The sequence below is a fragment of the Lepisosteus oculatus genome, chromosome 21, assembly GCF_040954835.1.
Source record: "Lepisosteus oculatus isolate fLepOcu1 chromosome 21, fLepOcu1.hap2, whole genome shotgun sequence".
Lineage (NCBI taxonomy): Eukaryota > Metazoa > Chordata > Actinopteri > Semionotiformes > Lepisosteidae > Lepisosteus > Lepisosteus oculatus.
Genome location: NC_090716.1, coordinates 5,853,622 through 5,872,465, shown reverse-complemented (window position 1 = coordinate 5,872,465; position 18,844 = coordinate 5,853,622). Strand labels below are relative to the sequence as shown.

At 36.5% G+C, this 18,844-nt stretch overlaps 1 protein-coding gene across 4 annotated transcripts in view; it reads left to right on the top strand.

Moving 5' to 3' along the window:
• shank2b (SH3 and multiple ankyrin repeat domains 2b) overlaps nucleotides 1-18,844 on the top strand; it is a 185,629-nt gene that overhangs the window by 99,129 nt on the left and 67,656 nt on the right. For all 4 annotated transcript variants that reach the window (XM_069181535.1, XM_069181534.1, XM_069181536.1 and 1 more), the window contains exons 12-14: nucleotides 98-252; nucleotides 1,328-1,441; nucleotides 15,847-15,922. In XM_069181535.1, coding sequence (XP_069037636.1) covers nucleotides 98-252; nucleotides 1,328-1,441; nucleotides 15,847-15,922 — 345 coding nt within the window. The remainder of the gene's footprint in view (nucleotides 1-97; nucleotides 253-1,327; nucleotides 1,442-15,846; nucleotides 15,923-18,844) is intronic.

The window sequence follows — 18,844 nt, the reverse complement described above, 5'->3', positions numbered from 1 at the left end:
AAAGTTTATTTTCTGTATGTGAAATTGTCTTTTTTAGGACTCCCCTCTTTCTAATTTAGCAGCCGGTGACTTTCGTCATCTCTTTGTTCTCCTGCAGTCCGAATGCCAACAGGGAAGCAGTCTCCGGCCTGGATTTTCAAGGGAAACGGAAGCTTTACAGTGCCGTCCCTGGGAGGCATTTTGTTGTTGTGAAGCCATATCAACCTCAAGGAGATGGAGAGATACCTCTATACAAAAGCGACAGGGTAAAAGGTTGGTTCTTCCTTCATCCTCTTAAACTGCAACACAGACGGCTCCAAGGTCTAAGTCTGCAAGCATGTTGCCATTAATTGTGTGTCAGAGAAGAAGAAACTCCATGGAAAAGGAAATTGGTCAGCCAATCTCAAAAATGCTGTTTGTGCCGTCTAGATTCTGGTTAACAATGATGGATCAGTAATATATTTTATTACTGTATGTGTTTCTAAGCATGGGATAATGGATCTCTGTATTTCATTTTCTTTTATCATTGAGAATATATTATTTGTAATCTTCTTAGATTATTTAAAGTTTTAAAATAACTATCAACTGTCAAAATACAGAAAGACCCTTTTTAAAACGAATCATCTTAATAATATAATAGATGATTATAACTCACTGTATAAGAGCAATATGATTTTCCCAGATTGTACCAGTAGATCAGTGCTCTGTTGGACTGTTGCAGAAAACATTTACTATCCCGATGTGAAATAAAACATCCAAGAGCAAAGATATGGGAATCAATTAATTTTGGCCTCTTCTTTACTAGTTGTTCCAGCAAAAAGCAGCATCAGTTTGGATTTGGGTTAGAGCTCAAATTTAATTAGGGTGAAAAGTATGTTTGGGTTACAGGTAGAATTAGAGTGATATTAGGGCAGACTTAAGGTAGACTTTCTAAATGAGGATAAAATTAATTGATCAATTGTTTGCTTTACATTGTAATGATCTGCACAGTACAATACACTTTTATAATTCCTAAAACTCAATGAATACAAAATACATAACCAAAGCATTATTGTTTTGCTTTTAAAATAAGTCTGTAAACACTTGAAGTAAAGAGACAATGGAAATTATTCAAAATAAGGAATACAATATTTTTTACAGCCCTTATTTTTCTTGGAATTTATGAGCCATAAGAAAATTGATTCCGTTGCCTGTTAAGATTAATTCGGGAGAATTAACAGGCAAGACAGTCGTCCAAAGAAGGTGTTAGGATTCTACATCTTTTAAAGCGAAAAGTTGTGTGTGTGCGTTTTTTAAACCACACTACACATTTAAGTCCAATCGTTTTTCTTCCTTCTCCTTGTCCCAGTCCTAAGTATAGGAGAAGGGGGATTCTGGGAAGGCAGTGCCCGAGGGCATGTGGGATGGTTCCCTGCAGAATGTGTGGAGGAGATTCAGGCGAAGCCAAACGAAAGTAAACCTGGTAAGTGAGAGCATGCTTGCATCTACAGGAGGTGAGTGTGTGCTCAGATTTGAACTGCATTAAACGAGTGCTGAACATGTTACTGAAATCAGGAAAGAATTGACCATAGCACACGCTCTAAAGCACCTCATTGCAGTTATCTGGGACAGCCTGTGCAAATGTGCCAAACATTACTGAATGATAGTATTCCAGTCCGTGAAAAGTAGGTTGTCATCCTCCACTTCACATCAGCTGTCAGCCATATGGGGCCTTGCTTTGTGTATCTGCATTAATAATAAGCCTGTCAACATGTTTGCAAGGTTGTTTAATGTTTTTTGACCTGAAATATCTGGTTTACCCCCATAGCATTTAAATAAAGGATAGAAGTAGCGGGTATTATTGCCCCTCAACATTGAAGTTTTGTATCGGAGGAATTGTATAGTGATGTTGTGTCTTAGTAATTAGATCAATGGCAGTCAGCTTTTAATTTGTGTTTATTTTTCTTACATTATGCATTTTTGCTTGCATTATGGGTTGTCTTTCATCCCAAAGTTTGAAATTAAGCAGGGTTATTTAGATATATCTATATTTTATACATAAACCATGCTTATTTAGTAGCACAAACTGTCTGGGTGTACCATTGGAATAAACTGGCGTTGATGGAACTATTTGTTTGTTTAGTGTATAGTGTGTAAACCATATACAGTAGCTAATCTAGTATATGGGGCTATAGCTCTTAGTCCCAGAATGAAAAATAAAGTAGATATAGGGCTTATACATCTGGCTGTAACAAATGCAGTGTGAAAGGTTGCATCAATTCCTGCCTGTGAGATCATTTTATGATTTATACTAATGCTGCATTATCTGTTACTAGTATTATAACAATACTACTGCTATAGAAAATGTTTTTTGTAAAACATTGTAGATTTTGTATAAATATGTCCCATGTGACTCACCATTGTCTGTGAATTCAGTTACAGTATAAGCAGATAGCTTACACTGTGGAGATAATTAATAATTAATGTCTTTCCCAATGCTGTACAGAACTATTGCTTCAGCTTTCTTCCACCATGAAGCAGATGGGGCTCAGCATGCATTTGCATGGCTCAGACTCTAGCTGACAGGTACCCTCCTCCGAGCCTATGGAGGAGGGCTGTACAATCGCACCTGCCTCGTCCTGGCAGGTCCTGGCCAGACCTGCCTGCTGTCCTGCTGGCCTCTGGAAAGAGGACTTGGCTAAAAGGCCTGTACAAAGCTCTTGGTTTTCTGGAACATGCTGCTCGCATCCCTCTGTGCAGGTTCTGCTGTCCATTTCCCAGATAAGGAAGTGAAAACAAATCTCAGCATGCACTTCTACTCCCTGCAGAGCTGTTAAAAGTGAATTAGTGCTAATTTGGTTTGAGCCATTATAATAATATCATTTTTAAAATCTGGGTAAGAGAATCATTTTGATATGCTCGAGTACACTAAATAATTCTGCCTCACTTGATTTACTGTTGCTAGCCTCCTTTGGTTGGCTGTTAAGTGCTTGATTATCAGTATTTAATTGATTTGTTTTCACTTGGTCTTTGGAAGATTTCTCAAAATCTGAGAAAGTAAAAGGGGCTCTTGTGTGGTTTCGTTAGGCGTCTACATCACATTTTGATTATCGACTAAGGTTAAGCGATTTCATTATAATACATTAAATAAGAAATTACTTAATGTGTGAAATTTGTAAATGCAAGAAAGCAGCCAACTCCCTCCTTATTAAATTTATGGCATTGGTCGACCAGTTGGGAAAATTACAACATTGATTCATTGAAGGAAGGACAATGAGCCCTTAGCAACTGTAAATAAAGCAGCTCTTACCTCTTAGTCTTTGTGGCTTGGGAGTCCCACTCATTCAGCTTCCTAGAAGGGAAAAATAATTTCTGTCAGGTCTTGAATTCAGGGTCTCTATGCACATGTGCTGTGCTAGCCTTCCAAGAATATATAAAAAAGCATTGAAAACTCGTTAAAACGTTACTGCACCATGGAAGCATCTTCTTCTGTGATAGTTCTGTTGAATAGATTCTCAAACTCAGAATCCAGACAAATAATCTTTCTTTCTTTCATAAATGATTGCCTAAACCCTCATGTTTCTGTTTTATACCAGTAAATATCAGCCCCATATTGATTGGGTTTGTGGGAATACCAGTTGCTTGAAACCCTACGGTTATTATTACTCATTTATTTGTTGGACACTTTTATCCACAGCGACTTTCAGTTGGATACATTGATAGAGCAGTGCATGTTACTGGAGCAATCTGAGTGTAGTACCTTGCTCAAGAGAACAACACCACTGTCCCACTTGGGGTCTGAACCTGCCAGTTCTGAGTCCAGAGCCCTAACAATTTCTCCATACAGCTGCCACGTTTCCACAAAGGACACTGCTCATCTGTCAACTGCTATGAACTGTTTTCATTAGTAGTTGAAGTACCTTGGAGATAATTTCCTTTTGTAATCTAGCAAACACAATAGGGTCTACAGTGCTTTTATCTTTTTTTAATTAAGTGAAGTAAATAATCTAAGCACCAGGCATTTCAATATTTAAATTCATCACTGAAGCATTTTACGTGATGATCTGCCCCAATCATCTAAAATTAAAACCTAAAGAGACTCGCAAAAAGTTTGTGACATCTGTTGCTATCAAATCTGTTTTTATTACACTGCTGATGAAGCCAGATGTTAAAATATATAACAACACTAAACTACAGCATAAATTACATATGACTATTCTGATACATACAGTTATATAGGACCAAGTTAAGCGAAGATGGTACAAAAACATACTGAGAAATTAAAGTGCCATAGTTTATTTTATGTTGATGGCTTGAATTACTTTGAGCTATTAATAATTTACAGTATAATGGAAAATAGAATGAAACTTCTGATCTTTTTTTCATTAAATAAATGGTCTTGTTAAATTGCTAGGATATGCATATAAAGACTAATAGAGATAGCAGTATCAGAAATCATTATTTTTATAAATGTAAACTTAAGCACATTTAAATCAGTTGCATGTCCTTCCTACTACACAGCATAATTGAATGCTAATGTTAATTGAAGAAAAAGAAAATAAAGTAATAACTTGAGTCTTCAGAATTTTGTATTGCTCATGGCTGTATTTGATTCTGTAACATTTGAAGTAATTATTTCACTGTGTGCTAAGCTGGTTTAATAGGGTAGATTTAACAAGACGGATGCTGGCAAGTGCTGTTGCCTAGAACAAGCCCCCCACAGAGATCTGCAGTCAGTCACATGGACTCGGTGCTGTTTGCTTTCAACAGGCAACCGGGCATTGAAACTGTAGAGTTTGTGTTTCTACATTCGGATTTGCCCCTCAATTTTTATCAATGTGTTGTTTTTTTTCTCTGATCAGGAATCTACCTGCTGATTAAGTGAGCAAACACAGGGAGGGAGGCTGGGGGCTTAGTTTGTCTTTGTGGCATTTATATTGTTGCATGCATTTGAAACAGAAGCTCTCTCAGATTGAGCCTCAAGCTGCAGTCTGCTGAGGCTCTGCACCTTGCGAATGCAGAGCAGATTCTGTTCTGTCTCCCTGAAGGACAGGAAGAGCAGGTGAGGGACAAATCTTCTCATGCATGACAGAGGCCCAGGTGACTTCTTATCCCCAAAAAAAAGTTATCCTTGAGTTGAAGGTTGCAGAATGGTAACGCAAAATGATGTGCTGTTCCTTTCCGAATTGCTTTGTTTCTTTACAGACTGCTTTATGTACAGACGTAACGTAACCTTGTTTCCTGTTGCTGACATAAGAAATCTTTGATCACAGCATCTAGTGATTTGGCTATCCTGATAGTCACGGCTTTATCTTTCCCCCTCTGCCCCGCCCTCAGATTGCAGACACACCTTGGCTCATTACACCTACCATGGGGTTTCCAATGGACTCATCCCCATAGCCAAGCTGTTGTTCCCACAGTCAGGAGCACTGAAGCCAAATCGGTATCTCAACTGGAAATCAGAGTAATAAGAGTATCACACAATACCTAAATCAAAAACTCTTGAATTATCAACAAAAAGCAGGCCTATTGATCTTTCAGCCACAAGAAATGGCATAATCTTGAATTCCATGTTCTGTGTTTCACATTTTACAAAACTATGACTTTATACAGCTACTGTACTTTTAACTTACTGGTTTAAGGACGGTACAGTATGTTACACCTAAATGGGTAAAGGCTGCCATTGGCAACATTTTGCTTGCATGTATTTTTCATCCAAATTAATCTCTTCTGCATCAGCAAATTTGTATACAGTACATTCAGCTGTTTTATTTCTTAAAATTTAGTGTATTTAATTCCAGGCATATATGCTGAAACTTAGCATTAGCACAATTCCAAGAACATGCAACTGCATTGTTAATGCGATAAAGGACCATTTCCTAATAATTTTGTAATAATACAACAGTAATAAAAAGGTGACCTATATTTTTTTTTAAAGGAATTACTTTGCTAAGCAAATTGGCTGCTATCCCTTGCTATCATGTAATGAGTAAAGGGTTAGAAAAAGCAACAAATAACCATATTTCTAAGAAATATTAAGTTGAAACTTATATTATCAACACATGAAACTATATCTTTTTTGTACCATATATTGATTTACTGTAGCTGGATAACAGCTGGATTGTAAGAATATTGCTTTTTAAAGAAGCTCCATGCTGGCCAGAAAATGTTTGACCCACCAGTTACTCACAGAGGACAAACCTTTTACATGATAGCAGATTTCTATTGGGTAGATGCAAGAATCCTATTTGTAAAAGAAATAAATGCCTGTAATAAAGTGTGGGTGCACAATCAGCAGGAGTAGGAGACCAGGTAGTCACAGCTCATGTGGTTCTCCAGGTAAAACAGTGACCGTCTGACTTTCTGCATGCCTGCAGTTCTGAGACTTGGTGCTGCTTCAGTTGGAACTGCATGTCCTCGTGGGTAAGTCTTAAAAACGTAGAGGCTCCAAATTCCATTGGTATGTAATAAAAGATTATTGGTCACTGCAAATTAGAAAAGAGGAGCCATCAAATAATGGGCAAGTATTTTGTGACTGATGGGTTGCTCAAAATTCTAATTTAATCAGAGTCTATGCTAAATCAGGTATGCTTAATCAGTTCATTACAGGGGATAGACATTTCTCCACGTTTTGTACAAAGTTGAGCCTTTGAGTAATGTTTAAATGTATTTGCCGAGTGTTCAAAACAAGCAGAACAATGATTGCTGTGTTTCATTCTTTGGGATGCTTGTAGAGGAGAGAGAATATCACTCTTTATTATGTAGAGGGTAATATAATAAAGAGTAATATTTTCATGTTGCAGTTATTCCTTTTCTGTCTTAAGTATTGACTCCAGGAGTGAGAAGAATTATACTGTATGTGTAAAACAGTTAATCTCACAGTGATTAAGTAAGATTGTTTGAACAGGTGTTTTAAAGGCTGGATTTAATTAAGGCTGTTCATTCAGGAATGAAATATAGTATTATTATCATGTTTTTATTCATCTGTGAAAATGCTTTAAATCACTTGGCAAACAAATTGCTTATTAACAGATCCCTAATGATCATTTTAATTACTTTTCTATTTAGATTGCAAAATGCATACAGGATTAACAAGCAATATCCCTACTTTAAAGCAATCCATCTTTTCACATGCAAAAAAATTAACTGTCGCATTGTGATAAATCAATACTTTTCTTTTGCATATTTCTTTGATAAGTGTAACCAGAATAATTCCAGATAAAAAAAAGGTCAGACAGTCTCTCTGTTAAAGTGTTGTTAGTTAATTAAACTGAATTTTTTATACAAACGCATTACTTATCACTTCTTTTTGACAAAAGTGGTTGGGTTTAGGTGAAAAAAAACAATTAAATCAGGCAGTTTTCGCCTTGTTGTATTAGTGAAACGATGTGTACTGCGTGTGTTTTCTCACAGAAAAAGAAAGACTCCCTTAAAATGCAAACTACGCTATTAATAATAAAATATATGGATAGAATTGCTCTGAAATCTTACATAAATCTTGTCAATCTTGATTTTTCTTCATTTGATGCCTTCCTAGAAACCTAGACTTAAGTATGGTGTTAAAGTACAGGAAACATTGCTCTCAGAAAGAAAACATTTATGTTTGGTACGTTTCTGTGCTCGTTGCACTCTCTGACCTTCACCCTAACCAGGGTAGGTTGATCTTGACCCATGTTGTCCTCTGTGAACCCCACCCAGAGAAAAGAAGGAATCAAAACCCCATTGCCTTTATGCCTTGTCCTTTGTGTTGCAGCAAATTTCAAAATGTTCACATGTGCAGAAAATACGGAAAGAAATGACCTGCTTTTACCATTATAGTATCAAAGATCGACCAGTCATTGTTAAGGTGACATTAAGGTCGGGTTCATGATGCGTGACAGGCAGGGAGTGGGGGCGTTGGTGCCTGACTAATGTTTTAGTGAAAAATAAGTAATGATATAGCCACTAGAGGGCGTATCATTGGCGCTGTACCAGAACAGAGGTTCTTCAAAAGGCTGTTTAGCTCAGCCTGACTCTGCTGAGTTGTACCTCATCAGCTGTTGACTTCCAGGCATTACAATGCATGATCAGTCATTCCCATACAGTATGGTGTGGTTACATCTCACGTGAAACTGTAGGTTGTATGGATTGTTGTATAAATTTAAGTGATGTTTTATAATGAAATTTGAAAGGTTTCATTGACATTAATCAACAGGAAGCACATTTCTTTTTGAGATGGATTATATCAGAATAACGTGTTCTGCATATTTTTTTAATGTCATAGGAAGTGTATATTGGAATAGTAAATTAGGATAATGCTACAAATTCTGTTACAGGAATCACGTTTTTCACTTGCAGGAGCATGTTCCTAGTGTCAGGTGTTTCCAGTGTGACCTTGTACTGGTCTATAATCTGAAAGGCATTTATCAAACAGTTAAACCCGAACCCAAACAATATTTTACTCTTGTTTGTGAAGCGGTGTGAAGCTTGTAATAATTTATATAGCACAATGTAACCTGCACTTGTTTATTTAATTAATGTTTGTTTTCATATTTTTCTATTTAGTAATGTAGTAGATTTGCCATCTGAATGTGCCGATATCTTATTTTCATCATGCAGCAAGCGACAGCCATTTTCCTGTAATTAAAGGCTGATCCTGAGCAGCAAGTGACTGTGCAGGCAAAATATCTGGGTGTTCATGTAGATTCTGCTATGACCTCATTGGAAAAATTCTGGCAAGAGATAGAAAAGCAAACAGATATGAGAAACTGTGAAATTTAAATCAAGGGTGGTTCTGCTTATGTTATTGTCTTCAGTTGTCTGTTGTCTTCAAGACTAAAGTAATGTTGTCGGAAAAAGCTGTTCTGGCCTCTAGTCCTGCCAGGTCTTTCACCCTTGTACTCCGCATTTCACCTCAATGGGGCTGACATACATCCCTTAGTCTGCTGTTCTTTCATTGAGTTTCTGTTCCATCTGCCACGTCACAGACAAATAATTGTACGTGCGGGATTGCAGTGTGTGGCAATTGTTCTTCATTACAAGTTCATACATATTTCATACAAAGAAAAAACTGAGTTTTGGCTCCTGAGCCAATTTCAGCCATGAACTGCATATTAAGTGTAATTCTGAGCTAATTTTCTAATGCATACTATATCATAATATTACACAGTATATGAATTGATGCCCTCTTATTTCTTTTTTTATGTATACACATACCCTATGTTTGCATGTATCCTTACGGTACTTATTTAATTCATGTTATTCCCAGAACTCTGAAAGTTGTTGAGATTTTACACTAGTGTATGTACTAAAAGCGTGTGTGGGAGTGAGGATGTGCAGTACTCTCCCTTCTGCTTCAGCCGAAAAAAAAAAACCCCACCGCTACTGCTCCCTTCTGCCCTTGTGTAGATTTCCCTCGCTCACGCCCACTCATTCCCACCTCCAATCAGCCTCACACCCACACCTCCTGCATCGCACTGCCTCCTCCTCTGGACCGGACCCCCTCAGTGGAGCAGGAGTCTCCAGTGCATTCCTCTCCACTGGAAGCTTCAAGAACCCATTCCTTCCCAGTGACAGTCAGAGAGTGAGCATGTCAGACGAATGACGCGCACTATATACTGTACGCTGGTGTGCAAACTCCACACATGTCTTATTTTTATTATGGAAGCACTATGGCACAGGGCATTCAATTGAAATGTCTTCAGCCGCATTTGAATTTGTCTGCCAAGTTAGCCAGGCTGGGATCTCAATGGAAAGCTCAGATACATTCTGTAACTAATGCAACCACTACCCTCCGACTTCTTCTGATTACTGCTGCAGCATCTCACAATTGGAGCTGTGGATATCAAAATATTAAGCCAAATTGTGCTGTTTTATAGGGTACAGAAAAGCATTAAAATACTGTAATACATCATGTGAGATTGTAGCTGTTTGTTTAAGGTTCAGTTTTAGATAAATTAACCAAAAATTGGTGCAAAATAAATTCCATTACATAGCTACATTTTAACTGTATTGATTGAGTTGTTTTTTCCATTTTTTAAAAAAATTTAGTATCTTTATTTAACTTTCCTGTTAGTTGCACATTATTTACCAAACTGAGGAGTGCATTGGTTGCACCATATTACTACTACTCTATAATTGTACAGTCATATTTATATGATTTCACATGTACAGCAACTAGGGCCGCTTAAATACTACTGACTCAGGAAGGCTAAGACTAATGAGATAGATTAACTATCTAGACCAGGGATCTCGACCATAGTTACATAAATGCCATGTGTTTTCTGGTTTTATTTCAACCTGAGTGATGAATCAAATGGTTCATTTGTTTTCTAGATTAGACATCAGACCCTCAGAGCCAGGTTAGAAGTGCAGTACTTCCACTATTAAACTAACAGATTAATTAGTTAGATTAACTACTGTAGGTAAATGAGAACACATTTGTAAAAAAGAATATGTCACTAAGACCCCGGCGATCTGAGTCTGAGATCTCTGATCCAGCTCAGCTTCTGTCCCTTCACAGTATTTTCATACAACTAGGTGCTTAAGTGTTACACCAATATTGTTAATGAGCACTTATATGTCTAAGGAGGTGTTTAGAGAAAAATTCTATAATGGGGTGGATTGGAAGGGCCATAGAGTGTAGACTTCATGATCTATTACTGTCTTTTATTATTTATCTTCCCCTTGTCTTTAAGCAATGATAAACCAAAAGAAAATGATCAGCGAAGTCTTGTGACTTTGTTATGACCATGGTGTACTGTACATTAGATATACAGCTCCAGGTCTCAAGAGCTGTAGTCAAGTACATTTTAAAGGTCTATTTTTCACCTCAAGGAAGAGTTAAATGAGTTAAGTGAATAATTACTTCAGCTACATAATTAAGAGATCAGCAGGAGTGTAAACCAGAAGACTCTGTGGCCTTAATCTATTCATAATCTAATCAATATGGTGATGGTGAAGTACCTTGTTTCAGTAATAATTTATATTTCTAGACTTGTACTTAAACACGATTGGTAGAGAATTGAAAGTGCCAACTTTTGTTTTGTTTATGCTAAAATTTGTTGTAGATAACAGAATACTTTTAACTCTTATGTGAATGATCTCTGTTATTTTTGTGGGTTATGGGTTTAAAGTCCCTGCTACAGACTTTGAACCTTGTTCTTCTTTAAGCGATGTACTTTACCCCAGTTTGCCCCAGATTGTATGAATGGTATCCGGCATTGCAGGGCGGAGTTCCTGCAGTGGACCTGTATTCTGCCCAGTGGGGGATGGGAGTCATGTGCTCTCTGGTGTGCTTTGCACCATGGCAACCGGGTCGAGCTCGGACCCAACGAACCGATTTGGCACAGATATGGAAATCACCTAGTATGCGGCTCTCAGTACACATCTGGAACAGCTTTGCCCCTGTTCTTCAAGAATGCTGAAAGCACGATCATTTTCAAATCCTTTTTACGTGTTGCTAGAAATGTATTAAAGAGCACAATTGTAACAAAAGGATCTTGCTTACACTTCGACCTTAATTACAGTACTTTAAGATGATACTAAAAAAAGTCTAACTCATTAAAATTCATTGCTGCATTATTCTCAGTATTGTACTGAACAGAGATGTAGCAGCTTTTAAGCATGGTATGAAACATTCTGTATGAAAATTGTTAGAGCTGAGATTTTAAAGAGTCTGATTGTTTTCTGTTCTGTAGTCTGTGTTCATACACAGATGTATTTCAATGTGGAAAGATCATATTTGCTCCTGCTTTATTGTTTGCCTTTGAAAACTGTTAAGAGTGCCTACAGCACAGGTTCTCTACAGTTTAGACATGTGCCCACCTTATCCGTGCTTGCATGTATGCAAAGGCTTCAGGCTGCTTCTTCTTCTCAGCTGTTGGCTTTTGTTGGCTCTGCATCTCCTCTTCAACATTTTCTCACATCTAAAAAAAAATCAGTGGCGCCAGTAAGTAGTGGTTTCTATTTCAACACGTGATGTGTTTTTTACTCAGAAGCAGTGCCACCTGAAGCAGGATATGTACTAAGAAAAATCCAATACTTCAGTAAGCTTGGGAAAAGTCTGTCCCCCTCCCCATTCATTTTCTAATGGCGTGCGTAATTGCAATGGGTTTTGAGACACCCTCCACTTCACCACTCATGTAGATTCCTGATTGAAGCATTTCCATGGAAACATTCTCTACACTGTACAACTCTGTTGCTATGGAGTGGGCCTTGGCATGATATAGTTTTTTTTTTTTAGTTTTTTTTCCCTAGCTGTACGAACAGAGGCTACATAGCTTTTCTCAGTACATGGGCTTTGCCGTTTTCTGTTCTTGCTGAATATGGATGCATTTGTGCTGGTTTTGGGATACTTGAAACTTTCTCCACACAGTTTGGGCTGTGTGGTGGTCTGAACCATAAAGGTTCTTCAGTCTGGCGCTTGTCTTTCTTGGAAACCGAAATTCACGGCTTACCTGGGAGGCAAATTGGGAGCAAATGGAAGAAACTCCTAGATCAAGGAAGAAAGTTCACTTTGGAGGTAATGTGAGATAACTGAATGTAGCTCCAGCTTAAAAGAAATTTAATGAGTTTTATTTAGGGAGAGGCTATTTTGAATGTTCATGATAAAATCCATGTGGATAACGTGTTTATATCATCTTTTTGTACTCAAGACTGATCCAGGACAAACAGACAAGATTCTGATGCTACATTTTGTCTCCCCTGGGTTTTGTTTAGCATACTTAAATTACTGTGTTTGCTGTAGTGTGTACTGTAACTGCAAATGAATGCTTCATGCTGCTATGGGGGATAGTGAACCCTATAGCTTTCAGCTGATGTTTCCAGTAATAGCAAAACCCATTGAGCTCTGCAAGCTTTATTAGAATAATGGTCTACTTTTTCTCTCTCCTAAAAATAGTTTAATTCTCATTGCCTGATTTTTTGACTGATTGCTGGAGTTGTAAATTGATTGACTTGTAACATACTGTATTTGTGTTAGGAATGTGGTATTTTTTTAATTAAGTTTTAGTTGTAACTGTTAATTCAGCCTTATTTATTGTTATACACGTTTTGCATGAGCTTGATGTTAATCATCAGACTACACACTAACACTTAATGACAGGGCTTCTAGTTCTTGTAATTTTTACTGTACATGATTTGACATATGCTGTTACTCGTCATTATACTACCTTATCCTGAAAAACATTTTTTGTGTATGCACCAACACTGCATGATCTTTAACTAAAAAGTGTGAGGACACTCATTTTTGAGCACTGATTATTTTGACAGAATGACAGAATCGGCAATTTGATTAAATTGTAAAAAAAAAAACTATTATTTGCTATCACGTGCACTTGTTCTAATCACGCATGTAGGTTATAATTTTCAATTATATAAAGATATTATAAGATCTTATTTTAAAGAGAAATGTAACTGAATCTTGTGTGAATTTTAATTTTGAATTATCTCATAGAAAAACATGACAAAACGAAACCATTGTAGCGTGTCAACCGCATTGAAAGCAATGAAAAATTTAATTTAGGTCAGGAGGTAAAACTGTTGAATCCTACACAGCTTTTTGACGATAACATCATTAAACATTAGCTGCACACAGGATTTAATGTACACGTGTGTTTACTGTGTTTATCTATGTTTTGTTAACCCTTCAATTAGAAAAGAAAATTATCTAGAATACTTTGTTTGGTCCCCCATAGCCTAAGGGCTGCAGATGCTCAGAAGCTAAAATTTCTGAATGCCTTAACTTGCTTTTAATATTCATATGAGTTCTAGTAGTACTATTACTGTACATTTGTCAGCAGAAGTGGCAGCATTAGTGTGTGGTGCAAGTAGTAGTAGTCATATTATTATTCGGGCTTTTGAAATTCTGCTGTTAAGAAAGGTCTTAGTAGCGACATTCAAGTTCTACTTTTGAGAAGGGTCAAAGGCCAGAATAGTCAGGGAAATCGATTCACTTAGATCCTCATGTACAGTACAACTATAAAGTGTTAGACAGGATGGTGACAGTTAATTAGATTTATTAACAGCTTTATCAGCTGAGACATATTTTTTTGCTGCTGTGGTATTGCTTGAACCTAGACTTCATTCTGGCCTGCATTTGAAGGCACTTTTATCCTATTAATGTTGATCAATCACTGCAGATGTACTGGGCTTTAAAACACTCTCCATTGTAAAGCCATTATGAGTTGAACACTCAAAAAGCTTGTAATTATTGTGCATTGGTAGGGAGCCAACAGGTCATTAAGGTTTCGGAGGGCATGCTGTGGAAGGATTTATACATTCTAGTGTCACTAACTTTGGTTTAAAGTATAATTGGAAATTTTGATTTTATATTTTTTTACACTTTAAAGTATTGAGAAGCATAGTGGAAAACTAAAGTGTTTCAGTTCTTTTTACATGAGATTGAGTTTAACTGTTAAAACAACAGAAAAGTGGATTTCCTGATGATTGACTGGGATGATGATTGACTGGGAAAAAAATATTTAGTCTTAGTATAATGTTAGTAAGACAACAGAACAGTTATATTTTTGCACCGCATGCTTTATGTAGCGGACATACATTTGACAGCGTTTATTTCTTGAAGAATTTTACCTGTTAAACCTAGGAGCTAGAATGTATTCTTTTGTTTAATGTGGTTAATTTTTGTTCATACTGACTACAGTAAGTAAATAACAATAAAGACTGGATATGTGCTCTTCTTGAAAGGGGGGTTTTGTGATATAGCTCCTGCTATGATTTTTTTCACACCCTTTTTGTAGTCATTAATACTTTGTGCCCAATAGAAAACAAGGCATATGAATCTATACAGTACAGTGTTTTAAGACTAAGTAGCGGCTTGCACAAATGGAAAAGGAGCGATGGTCTCTGCTCTCCCAAGACTAAAAAGGACGTCATTCCTCTTTAGTTATTTTTAAATCATTTGAAGTTTGTTTCAGTGTAAAGTACAACTGTGAAACCAAGGTTTGTGTTTTGAGCAATCACTGCTTGGGTCTTTTATTTATACATTAGTTGGTTCTGAAATTGTAATTGTTTTGTACCTACTTCGCAGTGTTAGCAATTTTCCATGATGTGAATGAACAGAAATGTCCATGCAATTATGTACGTAGTGCACACACAATGGGAAGAAAAGATGAGAATAGGACAGAGAAGCAGATTAGCAAACAGCAAAATCTCCATGCAATTGTTGATTTCCACAGGTCTTGATAAAGTACTCATTATGAAAATCAGTGACTGGATGCAATAGAAGGCTCTTATCCTCTAGGATCTGAGCCTGAAATAGCGTATGGTGGGCCTTTATTGGAAAAGGAGATTGTGGATTTTTTTTTTACCTTATGAGCTTAAATAGAATTTAAATTGTAAAGAAAATGGTAAAGAAAATCAGAACTCTGTATAGCTTCTCCTTTTTTTGTTAGTGAGTCAGAGGAAAGAGAAGGAATAAAATTACTGAATGGAGTTTCTGTATCCCGATAGTGAGGTGTGACTCATGTGGCTTGTAGAAGCTGCTGAAGCAGTGCTCTGATTACAAGGTGCTTCTTATTGTCTCATTGAAATCGGCATCGTGGACGGAATTGATCCCCTTAAGCAAAGGAAATCGCTCCTCTCAATTATTGCAAGAGTGTCATGGAGAATAGTTTGCTCTGTGTCATAAATTGGAAAGAATGCATGTAAATGTATGAAAAATCCAAACGCATTTCTGCACATTCCAAAAATGTACACAATTATTACAATTGCAGGGATCTACATGTAGCAATTTTGTGTCATTCAATTTTTCAGCTATAGAAGAGGATACTCTCTCTTACTCGAGAGATTATTTAGGTACAAACTTAATGTAGGGTTATATTTTATGTTTATTATATTGATTTTTTTCTAACATATATTCATTTGACTTTTTTCTTTATTTTTTCACAGAAACCAGAACGGACAGAACAAAGAAGCTTTTTAGGCACTATACTGTTGGATCTTACGATAGCTTTGATGCATCAAGGTAAGGGGATGCTCTTATTGTATTTGTGTTTTCATGCTGCTGGTCTCAAAGCAAAGAGTTTGGAGAGAATTGATTCCAGTCGTGCAATTATGTCATTATTTTGTTTTAAACATGAGAACATATTTTAATAAGGTCAGATAAGTGCACCAGGTTGGGAAAACGGATGGAAAAAAAGGCAGCTGAAGTTTCTCAAGACAGGAGTGGAAAGCGTCGTTTCTTTAAAGAACAGGCAAAATATTAAGCAAATTATCTCTTGGACGTCCAAAATAACACCTCCTACTGCTTCTCGCGCCATTATGGAGTTCACACAAACCTTTGAAGATGCTCCCCTCATCTAACTTTGAAAAAGGACTTACAAAAATATTCCGCATTGTGACATACAAAAGCAAAAACCATTTCCTGCCATGTTTTCCCCGTGCTCATGTGGAGTTGGTGACCAGCTTTTCTCTACTCTTTCTTACTAAAGTTGTAAAAAATCCAAATGAGTTTGAATGGTTTGTAAAGGAGAGGCAGTACCTTTACAGTACAAGTTCAAGAAACCTGTTCTGTGACTGAGAGTCTGGAGGAGACACCAATGATCTAGATATCTTTTAACTATTTCAGATGTTCTACATCCTTTACTTTTGTGCACACATTTTTTTAGTTCAAGCTCTCATAAGATTGACATACTGTAGGTAAAGTAGTTAGTAGTTATTCATTATAGTTAAGAAAAGCTGCGTGTGTTGCCATTTTAATAATTCCAAAATAATATGGTAATATACTGCAACTCTAAATCGTCTTCTGATGTTGCATGAAACCATGGACTTGGATTGAATGAATTTTGCAGTTTTGATGTTACAAAGAAGCAAACTGTGGAATATAAAGAACTGTATGTAGCCCAGTTTCTGTTTGTTTGCTGCAGGCAAATTAAATCATCAGTATTTATATTTTCACACAGTGTATTCAGTTGTTGTTTTGGAAATAAATAAGGCTTGTGTTCAAAATTAATAGAATACGTGACAAAATATGCTGGATGTTTCTTCTGTGCGGTAGTCAAGAGTCCTGTTCGAGCTTACATTTGAATGTACTGTTTTGTTGTGATTGATCACGGTACAAGCTCCTAATTATACAATACAGGGGCTACGGTTTTATGGATCCGATGCCTACTGGTAACAAATTACATTAAAATAACATTTGGACAGTGTAACTAGTGCTGGACATTTATAAATATAAACCCATGTTCGGCAATTACATTCTATTTGATCAAGCTCAGTGTCGGCCTGAGCAGTTTATATTAATTAGGAATCTGTCCAAACTGCTCAAGAGTGCATGTCTGTTGGCAAGTGTGAAGTACAGCTCACTGCTTTGCTGCTACTTCTTGCATGCAAATCATTACTCATAAATTCTGACTCGCAGCAATGACTAGGTTTGGTATATTTGTTGTTGAAATGTTAGCAGGCAGTTTTTTGAGATGATAATAGAGACATGTTTAACATTGTGTACTGCAAAGGCAATCTGTTTGAAATTGGAACTCCAGTTCAAATGTATTCATGAATACCTAGTGTATAGGAGAGTCATAATGCTATTTGAATTCATTTGACTTTTATAGAATTACATTTTATTTGACTGAACAGCTGCCAAGGTCATATGTTCTTCTGAAAAAAATGTGATGTGCTATTATAAGATGGAAGCTTAGTTTTCAACTTTCAAGCAAAGACAGTTTTGTATAGCTTTCTTAACCCTATCTTTGTTAAACCCACCCAAACAAATGCAATACTTAAGGTAAGTATTTGTAACCTTAATATTTGTCTGCAGCTACATAACACAGACAGGCCCATATGCCAGGGAATATCATAAGCTAATTTATAAAACGATACAATATGAAAACCTTTTATTGTAATGCTCTTTATTAATTGTTGTTGCTTATGTTGATATTTTTCTGAAAGGCTAAGTGAGTCAAGGTGAACCTACAGTAGCTGTTATGTTCATTGACTGTCCTTTTCCCAGGGTAGCAGTGTGAAATACACCGTACAGGCCTGCTCGATTTGACACTGTTATATAGCCATCCTATTGACTCTGACTAGTTGTAAATCAGTGTGTGAAGGTCTTATACTCAAACCTATTAATTACCGTGCCAGTGCAGTATGGTTTTTATATGGGGCTTTATTGGCCACAAATGTGTCATGACATGATTTAGATGGGAAAAGAAGGACATTCATCTTCTTGGCTAAACTCAGTGTAGGTGTTATCACAATCCTTCATTCCTCGGCAAGCATCTTTTCAGCTATCTAGAGATCAGGAGAATTTGTCTTGAGAATCATGGTAAAAATCGTCCCTCACAATGAGAAAAGAAGATACATTTACTCAAGGTATAGCTGTGGACTTAACTTCTTTTGCTCTTATGACATGGTCTTATAACAAGTATATTGAACTTTGAAGCACTATGACAAGTACAGCAGTTAAAATACCAGCCATTTAAAACACTGTATTCATCATCAGGTTAAAATTATGCCTGAACTGAACTTGATTGTGAATGTTATTAATTTGTATATACTGTATGTTTTTTGCTTTCTGGCATTTGTTTCTATCATTATCAATATGAATCAAAGTACATTGTACGGAGGTATCCTATTGCGTTAAACTTTTACATGGTACCAAGGAAGGAGATTTTAGAATTAAATATCTCAGATATGTAAAAAAACGTTTGTATTTATATCTCCCTGTTTTTCTGTTAAAGTTAACATTGGTAATGTTTGTGCCTTTATAATACACTGAAAGCTAGAGATTTATTACATTTGTACACAGGAAATTTTGCCAGTAATTGTTTTATAACAATATAATGAACATAAGATACTGTAGTTTACTGTTTTTAAATGGGTATGTTAGCAAATAATAATTGCAAGATATGAGCTGTAGAATATGAACTCATCACTTTTGATACAT